Source organism: Daktulosphaira vitifoliae, unplaced genomic scaffold (assembly GCF_025091365.1).
Source record: "Daktulosphaira vitifoliae isolate Bord-2020 unplaced genomic scaffold, ASM2509136v1 Scaffold_5, whole genome shotgun sequence".
NCBI classification, from domain to species: domain Eukaryota; kingdom Metazoa; phylum Arthropoda; class Insecta; order Hemiptera; family Phylloxeridae; genus Daktulosphaira; species Daktulosphaira vitifoliae.
Genome location: NW_026099576.1, coordinates 6,032,312 through 6,050,492, shown reverse-complemented (window position 1 = coordinate 6,050,492; position 18,181 = coordinate 6,032,312). Strand labels below are relative to the sequence as shown.

General features: G+C 27.3%; 2 protein-coding genes across 3 annotated transcripts in view; one reads left to right on the top strand and one right to left on the bottom strand.

Annotated features, from left to right (window-relative positions):
* LOC126907402 (Kv channel-interacting protein 2-like) overlaps nt 1–18,181 on the bottom strand; it is a 383,598-nt gene that overhangs the window by 160,391 nt on the left and 205,026 nt on the right. For both annotated transcript variants that reach the window (XM_050688662.1, XM_050688661.1), the window contains one exon: nt 15,299–15,357. The gene's annotated coding sequence lies outside the window, so the exon portion shown is untranslated. The remainder of the gene's footprint in view (nt 1–15,298; nt 15,358–18,181) is intronic.
* On the top strand, nt 1,741–10,989 carry LOC126907422 (adhesive plaque matrix protein-like). Its single transcript, XM_050688694.1, has 3 exons — nt 1,741–1,863; nt 2,963–3,880; nt 10,287–10,989. The coding sequence occupies exons 1-3, from the start codon at nt 1,741–1,743 to the stop codon at nt 10,782–10,784; spliced, it is 1,539 nt and encodes a 512-aa protein (XP_050544651.1). The 3' UTR covers nt 10,785–10,989.

Sequence of the window (18,181 nt, the reverse complement as noted above, 5' to 3'; positions counted from 1 at the left end):
GAATTAAGTGATTTCATTTTATAATATTTTAATCTAAGATCTATTTAGAATTGATTGCAAGTAACTTATACTGTGGAAATTTATTTTATGGTCATTTTTGCTAATACAAGTTATAATATCTTATTGTAATTCAAGGTTAATTATAAGTCGCACTAGCCATTTAAAGGTGACCAGAATGTATTTATAATTCATATCTAGAAAGACTTAAGTGAATTTAATTCATTAATAACTCCAGAATAAATTAAAAATATTATATGATTTGATTTACAATACTATAAACTGAGTTTTAACATTAAAACAATCTATATAATTCGAAATATTAATGTAGTAATATATAATACATACTTTGATATATAAAATTATACTAAAGAAAAACATGAATTGTTAGTATTATTTTATGTAACAGAGCCATCACAACAATTTTTCATAATAAATATTGTTTAGGTAACTTTTTGATGATTTAGTCTAAAAACAAAAAATAATTTTTTTTTGTTTATAATATTATATCTATTCATAACAATTTAATTAACTATAGAAAAGTGTAAAATAAATAAGTTTTTCATTTTATTTTAGCATGAAAAGATTTCACGACAGATACTATGGCATTTATCAATAATAAATTTTATTTTATGCAAAATAATTTTTTTATAAATCTTTATGAGATTAAAAGTTATCCATCTATCTGTAAATATATAATGAAAAATAAAAATTTTTAAGTGGTGTGAGTCAATTTTGTATTATTAAAAAATCGCCACTAGGCAATAATTACTATTGCCTAAATAGTATACTAAAATATAAAAAAATAACTTACATCACTTTTGCTTTCAATGGCTCATAACAAAAATTTCAATCAGCGACCTATTAATAATACTTAATATTATATTATTCATCAATATTTTTTTTATTACGTTTATTCTTAAATATAGAACATTGTTATTAAACCTATTTTTCGGTCTATAAATAATAATTCAGTCACCAAATTCCAACCATTTAAAAATGTGTGAAAATTTAATTTTTTGAAAGATTTTTATACAACACGTAATTTAGGAAATAATTATACTTTAGACTAGATATTATTTTTTGTACATATTTAAGAAAATCTATAAAATTAGAAGTTGATATTTTATGTACATTAATAACTGAAATTGTAAATATGATCAAACTGTTTAGGAGGAAAAGCAGAATTTTATTAAATTCAATCACTGACTTTGACTCCATCGACGTTCATTCTAAACTGCTATCTCTCAATGATTTTTATGCCATCACACATCCTTAAAAAATATAAGATTATAAAAAATATAAAATATCATATGTGTCTTCTTATCTATAACCTCGGGAATAATATCATTTACCGCAACTAGTTTTGGTGTGGTTTAATTTCATATTTTAACGGCAATAAAAAACAAATGTACAATAAATTATAAGACTGATATCAAAAGGACGTCGGCGGTATTTCAAACACCCAAAGACCAGTTTGTGGATCAAGTCCATTGTGCAAATAAGAAAAAGTGCACAGATATTATATGTATAATCATACTTAGCGTAGATGTAATATTTGTAACGCCTGATAGCCAGCTAATATTAATGTAGCAGTGGTGTCATTTCGGCAAAATTTTGCTCGAGGGACCCCCAAACGCGATAGGATCATGCAATCTATGTACGAGAGAGCGTGTAACTATGAGGTAGGTACGCCCTCGCCACGGTCATACGATAGACGACCTTCCCCTTAAGAGGGAGCAAATGCGACATTTCAAATCATATATAAAGCAGATCGTTGTCAATCAACATTATCAGTTATCGTTTGATTTTAATACAATTAACAACCAATACTTATTTATTTATTTATTCAAAATGGCTTTCAAAGTAAGTAATGTATAATATACACATTTTAAGTTAAATAAGTATGAGCTTAATTATTTTAAATTATGAATACATCTATATCAGTTTAAAGTGTTAATAATTATTAAAAGTTTAATTTGAACATTTTATTACAGTACGTGAATAAAAATAACTTATTTCATTTATTGAGTGATTAAAGTGATTATATTAAAGTGATACCTTAAAAATTATTTGAAAAATTTCGATTTAAAATTTTTATTTTATTTCAATGAAGTTATTCTTATAGTTTTTTAATTTTATACGTGATATTCAGGGAGATAGATTAATCAAGCCTAACATAATATCTTAAAATTATTAAAGATTTACTTTTCAGAAGGTCATAGTATTTCATGTTCTATAATGTGCAGAAAATAATAAAATTAATACTATCCTTTCACTCTACCTTCTAAAATAATATCAATTTGAATTTTCCAAATGGAAAAATTTACGTTTAACTATATTAAAAATAAAGAAATGGTCAATCGTTAATAACTTTTGAAATGGTATTTTAGAAGTTATTAAAACTTTACTATAATATTAGGACGTGAGTACGGGTCTGTTTATTTTTATCTCTAAGCATTTGTGAACCGTACTGCTTTTACTGCTATAGTATAAAAGTGCTGATATCTTTTAAAATACTGATTCAAAAGTTGTTACTGACTAACACATCATATTCTTAGTTATAAAATTTTCTAATTTTTAAATTAGAAAAAACATACGGATATGCTTTTATTAAAAAAACTAACAATAGTACAATTTTAAAGAAAAGAGAGAAAAAGGAAATTTTTATTGAAAATTATTCAACATAGAAAATTATTGACTTTTAAGCGAATAAATTATACTATTTGGGTGTTCAGTAAGTAAGGTAAAGGGTTTCTATTGTTCTAATTGTTTATAACCATTGACCTGTTTCCTTACTTACTGAACACTCTGTATAATATACTTCAAAGATATTTGTTAAGTATAGTTAATCACCTTGATTATAATTGTGTTTTATTCTTTAATTTCATAACCTTGCGTTCAAGTCTACATTATAATATATTATAGAAGTATGATTAAGCATTAATAATATGTTTTATTTCAGTTCGTTGCCATCATCGCTTGTGTGTTGGGGTCCGCACTTGCCGGCCCGTTGGCACCAGCCTACCCTGCACCGTCTGCCTACCCAACACCAGCTGCCTACTCATCTCCATCTTACTCCGCCCCAGCTTACAAACCAGCATATTCTGCACCAAAATCCTACGCCCAAGAAGAATCTTACGCTCCAGCCCCATACAACTTCGAATACTCCGTCAACGACCAATACACCTATGATGTCAAAAGCCAACAAGAATACAGTGACGGAAACGGATACGTCAAGGGATCCTACAGTTTGGTCGAACCTGATGGCACCAAGAGAATCGTTGAATACACCGCCGACGACTACAACGGTTTCAACGCTGAAGTGAAAAAGGAAGGAACCCCATCATACAATTCCGCTCCAGCTTACAATTCCGCCCCAGCTTACAACAAACCAGCTGCCTACAAACCAGCATCGTACCCAGCCCCAGCCGCTTACCCAACCCCAGCTGCCTACCCAGCACCATCTGCCTACCCAACCCCAGCTGCCTATCCAGCACCAGCTGCCTACCCAGCACCAGCTTCCTACCCAGCTCCATCTTACAAGCCAGCATACAAGCCAGCCTACTCCGCTCCATCTTACTCTGCCCCAGCTTACAAACCAGCATACAAACCAGCTTACTCCGCTCCAGCTTATCCAGCTGCTCCAGCTTATCCAACTGAAGCTTATCCATCNTCAGCACCATCTGCCTACCCAGCACCATCTGCCTACCCAACTCCAGCTACCTATCCAGCACCAGCTGCCTACCCAGCTCCATCTTACAAGCCAGCATACAAGCCAGCCTACTCCGCTCCATCTTACCCTGCCCCTGCTTACAAACCAGCATACAAACCAGCTTACTCCGCTCCAGCTTATCCAGCTGCTCCAGCTTATCCAACTGAAGCTTATCCATCAGGCCCAGCTTACGGATACTCCACTCCAGCTCCATATAAACAATATTAAGTAAATTAAATTGTAGATCAAACTTATTAAATTATTGTATTTTATGTAAATAAAATTTTTATTTGACACATTTTGCTTCTATTTTTTATAATATATGTACCTATAACACTTGTAGTAATTTTACAGATTTACTGTATTCTCAAAATTTGCACTAATTTAATTACCAAGACTATGAATGTATTTTGCAGATTGATANTTAATTACCAAGACTGTGAATGTATTTTGCAGATTGATAAAACAAAAAATGTTTAAAATATTGCTTTCAATATAAAATGAATTATCGTTAAAATTAGGATTTATTAAATTAAGAATTTCAGACATGAAATTCATTCAAAAGACATTTAGAATATGAAAATTGTTCATATATATTCTTTCAATTATTTCAAATTAATTTAATAAAATTATTATGATTTATCTTATTTAATTTAACCTTAAAATCTCGTTTTCCATTTATTGAGCTGTTTTGAGTATATTGACTTTNTTAATTTAACCTTAAAATCTCGTTTTCCATTTATTGAGCTGTTTTGAGTATATTGATTTTAAAATTAGAAAATTAGATGTAGGGTAAAATATACTACTTATATTTAAAAAATATAGTTAATGAATTTAATATAAAAATATTTTAAAATGCATTTGCTAAATTATCCATCATAATAAGAGAATACATATAGGGCAATTCCACGTGTTCTGATTACTTTAATAACTTTTCATTCAGTTCATATTTTTCATTACTTATTTTTTTTAAATAATTTTTATGTATTAAAACTATTAAAATTTAAAAATATATAATTTTTATTAATTTTACTAAAAATGTAAAAATAAATTTCAAATTTTTATGGATATGTATGAAAAGTAGTGGTAGGTATAGAAGATATGTCAATGGCCCATTTAAAATAGTTATATTGCTACAATTCTGGAGAAGAATAAAAATTTAAATTTGTTTTTCTTATTATTTGAATAATTTTTTAAAGTTATACAACATACAATATTAAATAAATGTATTTTATATTTAAAGGTGTAATGTAAGGCGTTTAAATAGGCGACTCTTATACAATAACTCTTATGCAAAAAAAAAAAACAATATTTTTTTAGCGAAAACAGCTTTTTTATAGAATATTGATTAGTACTTTATTTTTTTTTTTCATTATAATGTATTTATTTTATCTATTTGTTAATTATTAACTGTAAAATATGAAATATATTTATTTTTTAATTTTTGAGAACGATGATATCCTCCATTTTTTTTGTTAAATAATGATTTTTTCATGAAAATTAACAAACTAATAGTTGATTTATTTTTATAAATTATAATAAATATTAAATTAATTTTAAGAAAAAAGTTTTTATAAGGTTAGATTTTAGGGGTAAATTTTAAAAATTACCCTTAAAAATATTTCTCTTACATTAAATTTGATATTTATTATAATTTTATAAAAATAAATGAAGTTTTATTTTGTACAATTTTATAATAAAAAATCTTTTTTTAACAAAAAATTGGAGTATATCATTTAAAAAAAAACTCACAGTACGTATATTTTTTGAATATCATTGAATATACATGACAATCATGAAAAGAAGCCACTTGTTGGTAATACATTCGGGAAATAATGGTAATTACGTTATTAAGTCGCACACTATTAAAAAAAAGTCCTAAATTTTGTTGCTGTCAAAAAATGATGCATGACTATTTGCACAGTAGCCACAGAAACAAATGAACACAAAATCTATTGTTGAATTTAAATATCATACTGATAGTGAATCGAAAAAATACATATCATTTCATGATTATTTTTTTTACAACGTGCTTTTTTTATCTTGTCTAACTTGTAAGGTGATCTTTTAAATTGTATAATAATAATCAAAGTAATATAATATCTAACTAATTTATGGTTTATGCCAAATAAGAATAAAATAATCGATTTTTCATTCTTTAACACGGTCATAAATAAAGCAATATCAAAAACAAAATACAAGACTGCTATTAGATTCTGCAGCTTTGGGCATTGCGTTTGGTTAAAATCCATATTAGTTATTGATAATTTATGTTTCGAAAATCTTCTATGAGATTCAAATAAAGCTAATGGCTGGATTTCATTTCAATAGTTGCCAAAATAATCTTGTCCTAAGCAGTTGAGATTGACCTAATAGTCTCTACTATTACTACTAATGATTAATGACTATGATTTCGCCGGTGAATGATTATTGTGTATCAGTGAGGTAATACAATTTCACTGCTATATGATCGCCGGTACTCCGCATCTAAATAATACAAACTGGTGCTACACTTCTATTTCCCAAATAGATATACATGCACTTTTACTATTTTGCTTGTCTTCGAATAATAATTGATGTACGATCTGCAATGAAAAGTCTTAAAATGTTCGCATCTTATGATAGGTACCTGATTCATTATATTTGTCCTTGTTCACGCTGTTACACAACTGAAATGATCTCTTGACCCCTCTTACACACTCGACTAGCCATTATAGCATATGCATATATGCTGCAGAAGTTCGATAAGACATATTGTACCGATCGTTTCTTAGGCGTTTATAATAATCGCGTGGACTTAATTAAAACACTATGTGTTTTATAATCTAGGCGAGTGCTCCGAGCCATCGAAGAAGGCCAATTTTTAGCCTACCGATTATTTTACGTTTTGACCTTTACCGAGTGAGATTGGATTTCCTTATCGGGACGCATCATCGGCGTTCCGATTATTTTGGATTCACAAATTCACTGAAGCCTATTCGTAAATTATTTAGTATAACATGTATTCACAACTACACATAGAATTGCATCATTTAATATTTTCCCTGACCTCTTCAATTTAACTCATGAAAAAATATGAAGTAGGACTGTGATCATTTTTAAATAATTTTATGAGCGTCTTAGTGAAGTTTTTGGCACTTCAAGCAAAATCATGCTATGCTAAGTACGTTTATTTTAAAGGTATATAACTTTTACTTTAAAGAGATTAAAATGTTAATTTATTTTTATTAACAAACTGTTTAAACTGTTTAGGTATTCTACGTATTTATTTAATCCAAAAAATATTGATGATATTTAGTTTTCAAAATATTACTTAGATATCTATCAAGGTAATCTTCGATTTTTTTGTGTAATCAATTAACCAATGAATATTTTGAAACGTCAAAGAACATCACGAATTATTATTTACATTTTCAATTCAAATACCCCAAAGAAAAATGTTTGGACATACTTAAACACGAGTACTATTTTAGTACTACTATATCATACTAGCTTCAAAATTTAAATTTAAACACAATGTTATTCAATAGTCAAGAATAATATTAATAGTTCTAAAACCGAATTTCTCAGTAGAAACTATCAAAAATGGTTAGAGTGTTTTAATTTGGACATTATTGACTGACTAATAAAATTTAACACTATTTTAAATATCAATTTTTTACAACTAAACATTCCAATTGAACTGTTACAAATATGTTATATAGAAAAAACAATCATTAGTAAATTTAAGTGTTTTATTAAAAATAAATTTATTACTCCAATATAAACACAATTATTTTGTACTTAAAATAATTTCAATAAATATTGTGTTTATAAATTTCTGTACTTAATATATTAATAAATATGAATAATATAACATGTGTTCAAAATATGTTCTAATATAGAGAAACTTTAGTATCTGGGCGTGCCATATTAAATGTAACTGTACAATAATATTATTCATTCTACTAGAATATGTAATACAATAATGATCTATTAAAATTATAACCAGGGTAGGTTCTTTTATGCTGTATGCTGACTGTTCTTACTTTCATTAATCGCTATTATGTAATGACAAATAAACTTTATTTTTAATGAAAAATAAAAAAATATGGATATATCATTTCATGATTTTGAAACTAAGGCTAGACAATTATTTGTTTCAAAATTTATTAATAAAAATTAGTTGAGCTTAGACAGTATAACAACTTATTTTTATCAGTAATCATTTTATTAAACATTTATTATGCAATTTTTATGTATGGTAAAATTATGAAACGATTTATGTATACTTAAATCGGAAATATTATACAACGTCTTTTAATTTATTCTAAGACAAATTTTCTACTTATTAACCTTTAAAACAATTTTAGTCACAAGTTTATTCTGTTTTAATTCATTACTCAAAACACACGTAGGATTAATAATTATTGCAGTTATCTAATTTTAGCAATTACAATAAGTTGTTACACGTTCATCATGGTACTTATAATTACTTTATTTATTTAAAAAATTTTTGTAAATGTAAACTTAATGAATATAATAATATTATATTTAATTCATCATTTGATGCATTTGATATTTCAAAGGTAACATTGAAATTTAAGGGCTATAATTATAATTAATTCTATATTATAAAAAGTAAATAAACTAGCTTTTATTAAAATATTAATGGAATGTTGCATTGGTACCAAAAATTTCAACAAGAATTTTACAAATTGCACCTTATTCAGTGTGCAATTTTTGTAATTATTGTTCTGAATGTCCAATTCAAATGTTTTATTTATCATTTTTTAATTTTTCCCTTTTAAATTTACTTTTGCTATTATAAAAAACATGTAAGTTGATAACAATTTTCGGAAAATGCCACATTTTTATATAGTTTATAATAATAGACTCAAAAATTTAGACCAGTTCTTTTAGAAAATTTTACTAAGATTTCTTAGTAGGATAATTGACCTGAACAGAAACATTAAACAATTTTTATCTTATAACTATCTTATACTGATTTTGATGATTGAAACCAAAAAAGTTCCTAAATTGTTTTTTAAAAGAAATGTAACTTTTTTTTATTATATGTATTACTTATCAAATATTGAAAAAAAAATTATTTCCCATGATTTGCTTTTATTCTTATCTTATTATATTTAAAATTTTTGATTGGGTTCTTATATTTTACTTAATAAATATGATAATTACGAACTGAGTGATCAAATTTAACTTATTTTGTAAGACCAACCTCATTGTAAAGATAAGAATAGAGTATATTATTAATATAATGGGTGTTCACGAAACTATTATCGAAAGTCTATGACTATTATATTACTGGTTTTAATAGAGTAACATTTGAATTTAATATATAATATCGATTTTATGTAATTGAAAAAATTACTAATGTAATTATAACTTTACAAAAGTTTTTTCTTTTAAAAGACAACTCAATTAAAAAACTGAGGAGACCAGAATATTCTTACAAACTTTTAAATTTCATTTCCAACCTTCAATGGTCTTATGCGTCAAAAAAACATGAAATTTTGGCGTGGGCCCTTAATTTAACTTATCATCTAAGACCTTCACCCCGTTATCGCATCATATTCGGACGATAGTGAGTACATAACTGTTAATTCAGTATACATCTTTAACGTGTAAATAGTCTGGGGGAACAATCGCTTGACTCTTGAAAATAAAAGAGAGAGAGAGAGATAGAGAGTAACATGATTCCCCTTGTCCCCGTGGGGAAACCTACCGACCCGATGACCCCCTTGGGTGCACGCCCTCATCTGTTTGCCCGATACAAGCGTGTGTTTGCCCACCACGTCCCGTTCCCTCCAGACCAGGGCACGTCTTGCAACTATTCACCGTCAAACGGTATATATACCTCAGTAGACCATTACCTTAATCACAGTCAACAACAATCAGTCTTCCGATTCGTAGGACAACACGAGAATAAAACATTCAACATGTCTGCTAAAGTAAGTTTTATTATTTTTTCAATAACAGCTAATATAATAATCTTAAATAGTTCATGTTGAAATTTTTTCATAAATAATAAAATAAAAGAGAGTGGTCGTAAATTTTGGCTTGTATTTATTATTTTATTATAAATGTCTTTTGTGTGAGTAGAGTAATTACTTTGTAAGAGAATAGTTTTCAAATAGTTTTATCGAATTACTTAAATTGAAGACCCTGTTTAATTAATACAGACATTATTTAGTGCGAAGTAATTGTGAACGTTTAATCTAGTTTAAATATTTCAAAATAAAATATAGTGTTACTGATTTATCTGCTTAGTTACTTAACTCGCGTAATAGCCATGCAACTAAAGTACAAAACCACCGTTGTTGGGTGCTGTAGACCGGTTTCAAGATTTACTTTTACTCGGATGGACGTAGTCGTGACCAATTTGAACCCGATCGAAGGCCGCTGATCAGATTCACATATACCGTTATCGTTTCATAATTTATTCGATTTCTATTTCTCTATTTAGTTTATAAGTTTTTACTTTTCTTTTTTGACGAATTTTTTAACATTATCATTTTTTCAGTTGATCATCTTCGCTTGCGCAGTTGCCACAACTTTGGCCATATACAAAGAGCCATCCTACCCGTCTTACCCAGCGCCAGCTTATCCATCAGCTCCAGCATATCCAGCTCACTCTGCTTACCCAGCACCAGCTGCCTACCCAGCCCATTCTGCTTACCCAGCACCAGCTGCTTACCCAGCCCCATCTTACCCAGCACCACATGCTTACCCAGCACCAGCCTACAAACCATCGTACTCTGCACCAAAACCATACGCCGCTGAACCAGCATACCCGTCACCCTACAACTTCGACTATGCCGTCCACGACACCTACACCGGTGACATCAAGAGCCAAAACGAATACGCCGATGCCAACGGTAATGTCAAGGGATCTTACAGCCTTGTCGAACCTGATGGCAGCAAACGTACCGTAGAATACACTGCTGATGACTATGGTTTCAACGCTGAAGTCAAGAAAGAAGGTGGATACCCATCCCCAGCTTACTCTGCACCATCTTACGCTGCCCCAGCTTACAAACCAGCCCCAGCTCCATACAAGCCAGCTTATTAATTCATTTAAAATGACCACACGTTGTATCTCAGTCAAAAATCAACAACATAGCCATAGCGATCAATCGCATTAAAGACTGTTCGAGTCTTAGCTACACTAGAAATTATATCATAATTTTATATTATATATTATTATTTTAATTGTCATCGATTGTATCACTTTTGTACATAAATGTCATAAATACATGTCATCAACATAAAAATGACTATGCGTTCTCTTATTCTTTATAATCTTATGTATGTAACTTATATGGTTAGTGCGCATATATATGAGTGAGCTTTGTTCAATAACTTACACCGAATATGGTCTTAAGATAACAAACTACAATGAGTAGAAAGTATCTTTGTATGAGATAAATTGACAATTCAGTAATAAAAATATACTTCATTGCCAGTGTTAAATTAATATAATTATTCTACAATTGCAAACTTGTAAGTTTCATACTGTAAAGACTACTTATTAATTTAATTTTTATCAAATTTATTGTGTAACTCTTTATAAAAGAGTTGAATTTGTTAAATAATTTTTGCGAAAGAAATAAAAATGTAAATCGTGTACTCAGTATATTATTATTAATAAGCAAATATCATCGTTAAGAAATTGATTCAACATATAAAGAAACAAAACGTCATAATTTGCGTATTATCAAATATCACGCCTAGTACTTGGAACTCAACAATCAAATTTAATATTTATTCATTAGATACTGATATACTTAAAAATGTATTTTATCAGTTTTTCAATTAGTTTTATTTAATACGAAAACACGAGGAAAATTACAAAAATCATGTCTAATTTTTGTTACATTTATTTACACATCATTTAATCAGAGTTTAGTAATGAAAATTACTATATTATAATATTTTAAAATGGATTATAACGCTTAATAATGTTTGAAAAATATATAAAGTATTCATTTCAAATTCTAAAAACGAAATAATGAAATAGTGTTGGCATCTCATTGTACTTGTAAATATATTTTTATAGTTCTTCTTGGAAATGCTCTAACTAAAGTAAAATTCAACAAAGTTTCTGAAAACTTTCCACATAATAACTATTACTACCTACTTACTATCAATATCAAATGCACGTCGCTTGTTACATTTGTTTTAGTTCTTCTGTGTGAACTAATTCTTTAGTGTTATTAAAGCTTTAGAATAGAGTGTAAATGTTTGAACGCCTTCAATGACTAGTAGTTTTAAGTTGAAATTTAATCATTACTTTTATAATTTCACATTGTATCAATAAAAAAAGTTAATGTGTCTTTTTATACGATATAACAAATACACGTAAACAAATAAGTAAATAAGTAAAAAAAAATTAAAAATAAATATTAATTTTTTTTCATACCAATAAATTTATGTTGAATTAAAAATACAATATATTAGAATAGACTTATAGCAGAATTGAAAATAGTTATATTCATAATACACATATTATATTAAAATAAATTGCGTTATAGTGAAAATTTAAAAATATTGTATTTATTGTATTTAAGTAGATATAAGAGAACATAAAATTAATTTTTATAAAATTTGCCATTTAAGTTTTATTTTTAAATTCAGTCAATTTCTTGGTGATATAAACGTACTAACACTCGAATAATAATTTTTGGTCCTAATTTTAATTATTTAGTATTAAAGAATTATTTAAAATTTTACCATACGAATATAATTATCAACATCTCCTTTAATTTTGTCCCAACTATTCGAAGTCGGCTTCACCTTACGATTTGATAGGATTTTTACATTGACTGTTGAATTGACGTAACCTCATTATATCGGAGGGTAATATTTTTAAAAATATATAACAATTAAAAAAGTATGGTTAAATTTCTGCCATTGTTGATATAATTTACATCACAAAGTTTGACTCAATTTCGGTTTCATTATGAGTTTCAATTTAATAAGAAAAATTTAAGTGTAACGATTTCATTTTGCTTTCTCTATCAAGGACACACCAACTACGGTTAACATGGCTTAGCACATGAGCTTTTCAGAAACTACTATGTCTAATATGCCACATACTCAATAAAATACTTGATAATTGATTTACATAATTAGAATTTCTTTCCTACGCATTCTTGTTAAAAATGAATGTTTGTGGATTATAAACTCACTGTTGACTTAGGTGACCGAGTTGTATAATCCGCCGGAAACCATTAATGATCTCGATACATAAGTAATCATTTTATGCTGATGAAATACAGATAATATAAATATTCAAGCGACACAAGTTTAGAATTGAGTTACACTAACAAATATAAATGTATAATAAGTGACTAACAAATTCATAGACTCATTTAACGGTCATTAATTAATATTTTATTAAATAATTATAATATATCAATAAAAAAAAATTAACAGTTATTTTGTAATTTATTTAGAAATACATGCAGTTATGTCTTGTATTTATATGATAAATAACTTGTGTGTAAAGACGCGAGAAAGAGGAGGGCTATAGAGGTATCAGAATTATTCAATTGAAAAAAAAATGTTTTTAATTGAATAAATCTGATGATATAAAAAAAATGGTAGTTGCCATTTGAAAGTCAAAAATTAATATAAGGTTAGAGTATATGGAATGATAGTAGGAAATTAATTTTTCATTTAAAACAGCTTAACAGAGATCCATTATTGTTAAAAAGTAAAATAATAATTAGCTCTAAATTTTGAAGATGTTTCCGTGAGGTGTATTGAAGAAATTATACTGAATATAAAAATATTTTTTAAAGTAGGGGAAAATATACTTAATGTCTCTCCAAAAAAAGTTTTATTTTAATTGTACTTATGATTATGTGCAATAAAGGCGCCTCTTGTCACTAGAAAAAAAAACAATATTCATTTTATTAATACTCACTTTTCCAGTAAACAGAACCACTAGTATTCTTGATTCGAATCTAAAAGTAGTATTATCTTATAGATTTTTGTTTTAAATAAAAATAATAATTACTGATAAGATTATTGTTTATTGAGTAAAAATTTATATTATGTTTATAACGTTGTGATAATATAATGTCATTGAGGTCGATGAATTCCGATTTGATATGACTAATTAGATATTTATCCAGTAATAAAAATGACGATGATAATTTCATTGTACTGCTTGACTTATTTCAATATAATAAAATAGTTTTTTCGTTTATATTTAAAAATAAACTTATTTTTTGTCTGTATTTTTGGCTTTATTTAATTAGGACATTGAATAAGTACCAAACTATTAAAAATAAAATTATAAATGTTAACAAAAAACAGTTTCAAATTACAATTCAGTTTTGAAGAAAACTACATTATTATGTGAATAATATGAGTTATTTAAAACTTAAATATATGTACGTTAATCATGTTGAAAAACGTTACCTTCATTTAGAGGAATTAAACCTCACAATATCTAAGTTGATAATATCTTTATTTTCCAGAGAACATCCACTTTATAATTATATATCATAATGGAAGTTAATCATATTCTTTTCATAATCTAATATTCGATAAAATTAATTATCAACAATTTTCTACGAGCGGCAAATAATATAGGCAATTTTACTACTCATGCGTAATATGCATGTCTAAATTATGCCTCATTAAGAATGTAGTAAAGTAACAACGTTCGATGACAATTGTGAATTAAGTTCAAAAAAATATAATTAATTAGCTCTAACGACATTTATTAACATGAGAACAAAAATTGTTTAGGAAACTCCCTTATGTTTATCAAGTGTATGAAAGAATAATAGTGCGTGTGTATAACACAACAAAACAAAGATTACAATTTTGAATTGGGATAATTTTACAATGATTTTAAAACTTTTTCCCGCGCGTGTTAATAACAAACAAAGAGTTTTAATTCCATAGGCAACTTAATGGACTGGAACATCTGCTTTGGACATTATGTAATAAAATATTTGGCACTTTGCTTCTCACTTTAAAGTTTTAAGTCGCATGGTAGAGGTATTTTTCTTATATAGGAGTTATAATTTTTCAAGAAAACTTTTCTTGAATCAGTAAAAACTAATATTAAAACAATTCACATTTTAATTGGTCCATACATTTTTTAAATGTATTTGTTTAAAATACATTAGTGTTTATTGTTTTTTTAGAAAATAATATTATTATTTTAATGAAATTACAATAATTGTATTATGCCGGAGCCCAGATTTTTAGTTCGATCCGGTTTTCATTACAAATATTCGATATAGTTTATTCAATTATGTAAATTAGAATATTATTTATTCTTTTTTTTTTTTATATAAATATGTGTGTCAAAGTAAATTTTAAAGATTTTTTTGCAGTGACTTTTTTAAAATACTTCAGGGAATACATTTTTAACAATACTTTTGCATAGGTCAGGCATTATGTTAAATTACTATGAAAATAAACTTGAAGATTGTACACAGTTGTAACTTGAAAGCTTTAATTATTTAACACGTTTAGTTACATTCACCCAATGAATAACAATAAGAATTCCAGTCTAAAACTACATTATTTATGAATTGTATTTGCATGCAAAATACTTACCGTTAATCGTGAACACTACAATGATCATATTATATTTGTATCACTTTAATAGCTATTTCCTGAAACCATATAATAATAAATTGTTAAGTAAGTGGAAATTTGCTTTTGAAAAATTCAGTACATTTCTTTGTATATACTATTAATATAAGTTGGTATTAATTATATAGCATAATATGTTATCCTAAATTTGAAAAATACGACTTGTTCATTATTTCAAAAAAATAAGTACACTAAGTTGAAACTATAACAGAACATTTTAGAATATTTCAAATTGTATTTATAGGCATAATTAGTGAGGAATACAACCCCTTAAAAATTTCAACTGTGACAATTTTAGAACTATAATACCTCCCGGAAAACTAAAAGTATTTAAGAAAATGTATTTATTAATTTTATTCATAATTTTATAAGTAAAAAAATCGTAAATGTGGCGCTAACAAGCGTTAAAACCGGTTCAATATCATTCTTAGTTTATAAAGCCAAGAGATAGCGTTATTGCCTCGAAATTAATTATCTCAATATAGTATTTTAGTTCTGTTATTTATTAACAAATTAGAAGTTACATAAAATACCCTTATTTTACAACAGATTATATAAATTAGGAAAAATTTTTTATCCATGCCACTATTCTGTTTTAGATTGATTGGGGTTAATTTCATTTTTTGTATTCAGAAGTTAATTTTCATCATTATAATTATATCGAAGAGATAAACGAAAAATAATAAATATTTATTTTTAAATTTGATATATTTAATTTATAATAACAATAATTTTAACGTAAAAATTCATTTAGAAATCACAAAATGTTTTTACGATTAGTACAATTATTGTTTGCGCCGAAATATATACAGACCTGTTTTACACTTCACTGAACAATTGCATTAAAAATATAATTTTTGGATCAATAATGAGCTTATGGATAGCCAAGTGTTATGAATGTATTGCAAAAAAATTACATTGACTAAACAAATTCGTAAGAGTTGTAAATATTTGGTATAGCCAAAAATAAAATGATATAATATCAATGAAACTAATATTTGATATTAATAGTTAATATTAACTTGAGTAAAATTTAGCTAATATGTTTCAATTAATTTTATTACCCAAGTAACCATTCCACAGTTACCTTAATTCATCATTATAATGTTAAAATTAAAGTAGACGGTTCCTATTACTTGGAGTAAAATACTAACCACCTATGAAATGTAAAATGTTCAGTAAGTGTTGTTGTTTAATAATTTTCAAAAGTATTACATGCATGTAAATCATGTTCAATTAATGTATCAGTAAGTAACTTGGCAAGTTGTGTCTCATAGCGGATGTATATGAAACGCTGTTTAGCACTGGTCGTAGCGAGTTTCATAAGGACGTGTTATGGTAAGGGTAAATGAGGAGAAGGGACGTGGTAAATAGACGTATTTAACACGTTATATAATTGTTACAATAGCGTAGGGGCAGTAACCGAAGTGATTGAAGCGTTAGTACCTATTATTACTGTATTATTAAAACAAGATCACCCATATTTACATTATAATGACGTGTTATGAAATAATCGTATGCATAATAAAAATGATAATATTATTAACATATTTTCATAGTGCGGTTCAGTGAAAGTCAAGCTTAGGAGCCACAAGTAATCAAAGACGCCGCCGATACACTACTACACACCATGCTAAAGTCCATACTCGGATGTCAATCAACGTGTACATTTTCTGTTGGTTTTTGTTAAAATTGGTTTATTTATACTTGTATTTATTTTGTTAAAATAAACTTAACTTGTTGGTGTTGATTTAACCAACGAGCTTATTAAATAATCGTATTAGACAAAGAAAGTAAGTGTGACAATTATACTATTGAATCGATTCTATCGATAAAGATTAATAAATAAAACGATGGTCTGACTATTGTGTGTTACATAAATGAAGATAATAATAGCTTATGTAACCTACCCATAAGTATGACAACTTAATTACCTAGATAATTATCTAAAAACAATAAAAATAGATTTTGTTACATATTAATGATATTCAAATAAAACGTTTTTTTTTAAATAATCCTCAAAAACTAATAACGTCACGACTTGCTAATATTTGTGGAGGAAGAACAATACAAAATTTGAATTGTGATATTTGTGGGATGATCTGCATTATTATCCTACATTGTTATCCTTTAAAGTTTAAAAAGGTCATACAACCAAAGAAGGATAACAAGGTGTGAAGATGTTAGAAATAACAGATCTAACTTTTAATGGTCATCTTATGAACAACAACTGCTGTTATCACTTTGGCAGATAAATTTATGAATGGAAACTATCTTTAATAATTAGAACAACTCCGAGCATTTATAATATAATTTTGATTTTTTTTTGTCAATTGTGAAAATATATTATAGTGTTATTTGAAAGCATGTACAAATGATTTGCAGTTAAAATGTTAACTCAAATAATATCGAGCGTTTTTTTCATTATAAAAATGGTAACAAGACCAATCGAATCCGAGACCAGAAATCTGGCATGCAAAGCCAATAGCATAGGCTTCCACATTCCCCAATTTACCAATGAAAACCTTGGACTGGTCGTGTTCGAGGAAAACATGTATCTGTAGCGCTTATTGTGTCTAGGGTTACCCTATCGCCACAGGATTGCTGGAACCTCAACCGATTCAACCAGAATCTTGAAAGAGGAATATGAAGACCTCAGCTTTAGGTGTAAACTCCAACAGATACCAAGTTTACCCGCGACCACCCTTGTGTACATTAAACATATTTTTATAAATGCGTTGATTAAATAATAGCTACAATCGTTAATTTTGACATTTTAATGCAATCAATGACAGTTAATTTCTGGAAGGTTTTTATTGAGAATAAAATAATTAATAAATGTGT